The sequence below is a fragment of the Kryptolebias marmoratus genome, linkage group LG12 (genome assembly GCF_001649575.2).
Source record: "Kryptolebias marmoratus isolate JLee-2015 linkage group LG12, ASM164957v2, whole genome shotgun sequence".
Lineage (NCBI taxonomy): Eukaryota > Metazoa > Chordata > Actinopteri > Cyprinodontiformes > Rivulidae > Kryptolebias > Kryptolebias marmoratus.
The window spans coordinates 19,840,378-19,847,648 of NC_051441.1; the positions used below are offsets into that span (position 1 = coordinate 19,840,378).

The 7,271-nt window shown below is 39.5% G+C and overlaps 1 protein-coding gene across 1 annotated transcript in view; it reads left to right on the forward strand.

The window, feature by feature from the left end:
* The first annotated feature begins 5,919 nt into the window (after positions 1–5,919).
* Positions 5,920–7,271, forward strand: part of LOC108228816 (ferritin, middle subunit-like) — a 6,905-nt gene continuing 5,553 nt past the window's right edge. The window contains exons 1-2 of the mRNA XM_037978707.1: positions 5,920–6,531; positions 7,100–7,268. Coding sequence (XP_037834635.1) covers positions 6,430–6,531; positions 7,100–7,268 — 271 coding nt within the window. The 5' untranslated portion in view covers positions 5,920–6,429. The remainder of the gene's footprint in view (positions 6,532–7,099; positions 7,269–7,271) is intronic.

Here is a 7,271-nt window from a genome sequence, read left to right on the forward strand (position 1 = left end):
GAGCAGGAGGAAAATGGACACAGGTGAGTGATTGCAAACAGGTGAGAATAATGGCAGTGATTGAGTTGTTATGGTAATGTGGGTGTGGCATGAAAGACTGGAATGTAACAGAACAGCATGGTATGGAAGAATGAGGCGTGGCAAGTACTGGGGAAGGTGAAAGTGACAAGACATGAACACAATTTGAAGAAACAAAGCAGAACAAAAACTAGAAAACCAAACAAAACATCAAAACCATGACAAACTGAGGTGGGCATCTAATTAGAACCCTTCCTGGGAGCTTCTACCAGGAGGTGTTCCACACACATGTCACCAGGAGAGGACCACAGGGCAGACCCGGAACTCACTGGAGGGATTATATATCCTCCTTGGTCCAAGACTGCCTTTGTATTCCTCAGAAGAAGCTGGATAGTTTTGCTTGGATGTCGGATGTCTGGGTTTCCCTCCTGGACCTGCAGCCTCTGCAACTTGACTACAGATAAGCAGAAGAAAATGGATAAATGAATGAATAGATGGATGTCAGTATTGAAGTGCTCAATGTAACTGGACAGCTTTAACTTGATATAACCTGAAAATTGTCAGAATCGGTTCCAGGAAAACAGAAACAATTTCAATCATTTGTTTCTAAAAGGACTGTTGTTGCAACGATTTTCTTTCTCGTGCAACAAATTTTATTGCTTCATGTTACAAGAATACACACTACTAAAACCCATGCCTACAGCAGTGTGCAGCTTAATAGCTTTAGGTTTTGACTTTCAATACATGATGGTAATGTTTCCTCATATGTTCTCTTTGGGTTGAGATGTGAATGTCCATTCTGCACTTTCCTTCAAACCATAATTAAGCAACGTTATCAGAGCTGGACAAAACCTAATCCTATAGTTAGGGTTGGTTTGGGTTTCCTGAGCTATCCCTTAGTTCTGCTGCTATAGGCTCAGACCGCTGGAGGACAAACTGACCACATTTCCTCACTCTGCTGCTGTCTTTACTTTCTGTTCTCTATGTTTGTATTTGCAGTTATCGCTGTCATTTATATTACTATCTGACTTTTGTGAATTGAATAAGATTACATTTAGATTTATGTGAAATGGTTTGCTATTTGTATAACATCTTGAAATTATTTTAGTTGTAAATTGGCACTGTATGAGTAAATTATATTGAATGAACACGCATTGTATCATGGGCCATCCTGTAAATACTTCACTTGTCTATAGGATTGATCAAAAAAGAAAGTCTTAAGCCTAGTCTTAAACGTAGACAGGCTGTCAGCCTCGTGGACAATAACTCTCAACAGAACTTTGCCAGCAGCATTGTGGGCCAACTGAAGACTTTTAAGAAACCTTTTTTGACATCTTGATAATGAAGAATTACATTAATCCGGCCTAGATGTGATGAAAGCATGGCCATGTGATTTTTGCAGAGGATGAGGGGACTTCTGTTCTGTAGCTGAAGATCTTTCGCTTCTCATCTGAGGAGCTTTCTCAGTTCAAAAACAAGAGAGTGTGGAGTGGACCACTTTGATCACATGAATGAAGGTGCTGATTGGAGTTGAACTGACTGGGGATCAGGCCTAAAGCTCCATTATAGGTTTTCAAAGCTGAAATCTGAGACCTCCTCCTCTGTTTAAAGTTGGTTTCTCTCTTGTGACATAGATGGCTTCCTTCACCCCCCCTAAAGCATCTTAAACCACCTCTATCATTCTTAATTAAGAAAGCTCCTCGGATGAGAAGCGAAACGTCTTCAGCTACAGAATCGAAGTCCAGTTGTTTCTGTTATTTAACCCTTTTAGGATTTTAACTAAAGGTGTAACCTGATGTGATCATGAACAGAGAGCATCATTAACTCTCAAACACGTCTGAAATCAAGTCAGGTCTAATAAAAACATACAGCCTGAAAAAAATATTACAAAAAAAGAATAATTATATTGAGGATATATCAATATGTCTCTTTATTTGATAACTGAAATGATATGATCGCGGGGAAATTTGTCCAGCGAGCGAGACCAAAACCAGACACAGAGACAACAGCTGAAGGTAGGTGTGTTTATTTACAGGTGAATATATCTATAGTGCATTCTTCGTGGAGAAGGTCTGGAAAACAAGAGGAACAGGGTGAGTCTCGGGCACCAATCCTACTATCAGCTGAGCACTGCAAGATGGCTTCATAGTTGTTCTTTTGGTCTTACAGGTCCAGGAGGTGTCCAGCGGCGAGGAGGAGATGAAGGAGGTGTTCAGGTGATCCAGGAGTCGACAAGCCAGTAATCCTGTCCAGGTGAGTATCCAGGTGTNCCGAGGTAAGTATCCGTAGCTTCGTGACGTGGCAAAGAATCTATAAACAAGATGCATAAAGAACGTGGTCACTTAGTTACCAAGCTTGGTTAGAAAACGGTGGCTGCGAATCTAACCCAGGAGGTTCGATGCTCCAGCGAAGGTCTTGTCTCAACTGGAGGTTTAAGTACTGGCAGTCTTCATTATCCTGATCTGGATCACCTGTGAAAATAGGAACTAGAGGAGCCGCCCCAAGGCGGGGCTAAAACTCCAGATCCCTACATGAAATTCCAGTCTCTTTATGGCAGCAGAGCTGCTACATTTAAAAATCAGCTGATCAATGACTCCATAAAAGGTGTTTAAAGTTGTTTTTATTAAGTTATGTTGGGAAACGATGTCTCAGTAAAATTACCAGCCAATAAAGTTTGAACAGGAATATTGTGAATATTGTATTGGTATTTTTATTACAAGTCTTTTTTGAGAGTGAATGTAAAGGTGGTGTTTAAAGACTTTTTTCACTTTGGAACCCAGTTTTGAAAAATATCATTTATGGGCTCCTAAAATGCTGTTTCTGTGTGGACACAAGGCTGAAGTAATAAAAACAACTTTTACTTATTATTTTAAAAAACTTTTCCCATGTAGACAGAGCCTAAAACTATCAATCAAAGAAAAACTACACATCACAAATCAACTCTAAAACCTATATTTCACACATCAAAGTGATACAAATAAGAACAAGAACACATCGACAGACGAGTCAGAGTTCATCGATTTTCTTCACTCGAGACAAACAACAATTTTTATGTTCAAGTAAGACCAGTTTAGAGTCACCAGTTAACCAAACATGTAGGTTTTTGGATTGTGGGAGGAAATTGGAGTGCCTGGGAGAAAACCCACACATGAACTGGGAGTACAGGCTAAACACCTGAGTTTTGAACATGTGATGATTTGCTGTGAGGCAACAGCACTAACCACTGTACCACCATGCTGCCACACCCTAGTGTTCACAGATTAGCTTTTGTTTCAGACATTGTTTTACCTAAGAGTTAAAGACTCTAAAATCAGTGAACAGTTTATTGTCATTGGCAAACTGCTCATGTGCAGCAGGACAATCGAACAGTTTATTGTTCTTATTAGGTGCTGAAAATATCATATTTTATGAGGCTCCTGGTATCTTGAGGCCTAATTTAAGAGCAGCTTTAAATCCACCTCTGCTCTGTGGTCACAAGATATCTTTTCTCACTGATGGTCTCTAAAAAACAAAACAAAGTACGTGGAAGAAGCTGGAAGTGCTGAGTCACAACAATGACACAGCACAATCTGCTGCTTCTGTGCAACACTGACTTACCTTGTCACGTAACAAATTAAACATTCAAACGTGCTGAGTCATTCTGTGAACCGTAATGCTTACTCAGCTATTTCCATTGCATTACCCTCTACTCTTCCACACCTCTGTGTTTCCAGGAAAACTGTCAGGCCTCATAATCACTACATTTATTCACACACAACTGCTGAGGATACATTTACACAGCAGTTGTTCATCATTTGAAAGGCAAAACTTTTACACACAGATAAAACAAAATACATTCATTGACAAAACGTTGGTGCATCCAGAAGGCAGAAGGAATGGTCTGGTTTGGATGTATTTTGGTCCACATGTAGACCAATGATGGGTTTGTAAATGATTTAGTTTTCAAGGAGGTGGCACATCTAAAACAAGCTCCAGGAGGTATAAGTGGTGATGTCATGAATGGATGGAGTCGTAGTGTTTACAGGCAATTCCAGGAGTATCCAACAGTCTGACATCATGTTCAGTGATGGAGATCAGTTCTATAGACCATGGGTGAGTTTTGTCTGTGTGTTTAGTGATGCTGAGGGGAGAAAAATACTGTGAGCTCCTCACTAGTTCTCTGTAAGACCGTAGTACACAAAACCTCCAATTCTCAGACACACATCGTCTTTATTAATGAACACATTTTTAAAAGAGTGATAGGTGTTCTTGCCCTGGTCACTGTGACTAAACCACTAATAATCATGATACCTCAGATACATTAGTGATTTTTGACCTCAACAACACGAGTGTCCCTGCTGGCGCCGCACCATGACAGTGACATCCCATATCTTACCCCTCCTGAGGCACTGACCATGTGCCAGTGAGAGTATTTATAGTGGTACACTGAAGCTGCAGTTCCTTCCAGCCAATCTGGCTTCTGACATATTTTAATCTGTAGAAGATGTTTCCAGCTTCATCAGTCAGAACTTTTCCCTCTATAGTTTTTACTAAAATATTCCTTAAAGATGACTGGACTTCTTGTTTTGTGAAGGCGTTTTGGTCTTTATTTAAATTCAGAATAAAAACTGCTGCAATCCAGGTTTTTAGGCTGTAATACGTTTTTTGATTTCTTGTGAGCTGAACTCACGTGCAAATCCCATGAGTTCCATCCACCACTCAGGAGAGAGGAGAGGGAGGGAGAGGGATTTGCATGTGAGTTCAATTTGCAAAACAGTTTGAAGCTTTCATTAAAGTCTGAAAGCTTAGAACGCCACACTTTTTTGTTAAAGTTGAGAAAGTTCTTTGGATGAGAAGCAACATGATGTCAAAAACATGAAAAGAAGTCCTGTCATCCTAAAAAAACTCAGACTTATAATTTGCCATGTCCTGAATGACTGAGAATCTACAATTCTTCCTATTTGTAAATGTTCAAATAATCAGAGCTGTCATCAAATATCAATGATGACAGTATTTGTGTAAACAAAACTTGTTTAAATATTTTGCCTTTTATTTCCCTCCTATTTGTCTTCTCATTTAGCTAAAATCTTGTCTTCTCATTAAAAATATTTTAATCCTACTCTATTTTGATAAATAAATGACTTTTAAAACTAAAAAGAAACTACAATATTTTGTCCTTTTATTGGAATTAGCTGATAATATGCTTGAATCATGATATTGTTAATATTTTAGTACAAATTGCTTGAAATAATTTCTACTTTCAAAGTCGAATTTTGTGCTGAGTTTCTGATGAAACACTTTAAACGTCTCAGTGAAAATTCTCAGCAAAGACAGCAGATACTCATCACTTTAGACCAACTGAGACATGAGGGTTTCTGAAACTTTAATGAGACACTGTGAGGTGTTCTTGGAAATGCAGAAACATTTCCACTAAATGTGCTCAGTTTCTCAGATTTAGATCTGTCTCTGAAACAGGAGCTGATACAGTCTAATATGACACCAGCACACTGTGAAGATGGATTCTTGTTAAAAACTGTGACCTTAACCTAACTTGAACCAAAACCTACAAGCAATCTTGACTCTCGAGGGCCACCATCCTGCATGTTTTACTTGTCTCCCTGCTCCAAGACACCTGATTTGAATTAATGGATGATTAACAGGCTTCTGCAGAACACGAAGAGGTCATTTATCCTCTAAATACACTGTGTTGGAGCAGGGAAACAAGTACAACATGCAGGATAATGCCCCTAAAGGGACCAGGGTTGCCTACCCCTGCTTTAACCTAAACCTACAGGACAAATTTAAACTCAAATCTTAACACGTGTTCAACCCTCTGGTACTTTATCTGCAACAAAACTCTTACAGGGGAAAAAAATCTACTTTATTCAGAAAACATGAGATTTTGTTCTTAGTCCAATATTTCAGCAGTGACAGTTTCTTGGTTTTTGTGCTTAGTCATATCTCAGCCCTTGCTTTGGTGTTGAGCAGTCGAGCAACAAAATTCATGCTGTTGTAAATTTCATCAGGTCTTATAAATCAAACTCAGGTTTAACCAGCAAACTGGTTCTACTGTACCTGACTTTGATACCAGTGAACGGAGCTGGAAAGGATAATGTAAATTTAATCATGTCATCACCTTTTGTTACAACTTTAAAAGTCTTAGCTCATCCTTCCTCCATGACTCTCAGAAATGTGCAAAGTGACGTTATGTCTGTCAGGAGATCCTCCCCTCCCCGTGGAGTATAAGTACAGGCAGCCTTCGCTAACATTTCATACCAGGGAACGAAACCTCCAGGAGTTCTTGCTTCAGCAGTGTTTGAACGGAACTTCTTCCTTCGTCCTGCTTTTGTACTTAAACGACCAATTAAGCTGTTGTTTAGCTACATTTTTGTACTGTTTTATTAAGAAAAAGCAGAAAAATCTCCAGCTAAAATGGATTCTCAGGTGCGTCAGAACTACCACCGTGACTGCGAGGCTGCCGTCAACAAGATGGTCAACTTGGAGCTGTTTGCCTCTTACACCTACACCTCCATGGTAAGAAACTTCATTTTTACACCACAATACCTGACTGTAACTTTTAGTATGCTTGAAATATTTCCCCAAAATGTCTTTGGTTCCATAATGTTGGCAACATTTTCTCAACAAGAATCTGCATACTCTGTTCCATAAATCAAATCTGCTACATTTGAAGCTGGTATTCTTAGTCATTGATCAGTGACTGTCAGGTTGCCAGACAAGGTGGATGGAAACCCAGATGGGCCAAAATGTATGGGTTTCTGTAATAATCAATGTGTTGAAGCAACACATCAAACTATTTAGGCTGTGAACAATGCTCCTGGCCCAATTTGGGAGAAAACCAACCCATTTTAATCCATTTTAACTGGAGGTAAATAGAACTCCTGAGTTGTTTACTCAACAGACCGTATTAAATAAGACTGCAGTGATACGCTGAATCTTATAAGTGCTCAAATATTATAGATGGATCATTTTCTAAGAAACTTTGAATGATGTAAGTGCAATTTCTACATGAAATTCCAACATGCATCAACTTTCTTCCTAATGACAACTTTAATCCTCATATTTTTCTCACCTCGCCAAACAGGCCTTCTACTTCTGCCGTGATGATGTGGCCCTTCCAGGCTTCGCTCATTTCTTCAAGGAGAACAGCAAGGAGGAGAGGGAGCACGCTGAGAAGCTGCTGGAGTTCCAGAACAAGAGGGGAGGACGCATCTTCCTCCAGGACATCAAGGTGAACACAAACTGGAAACCCAGTC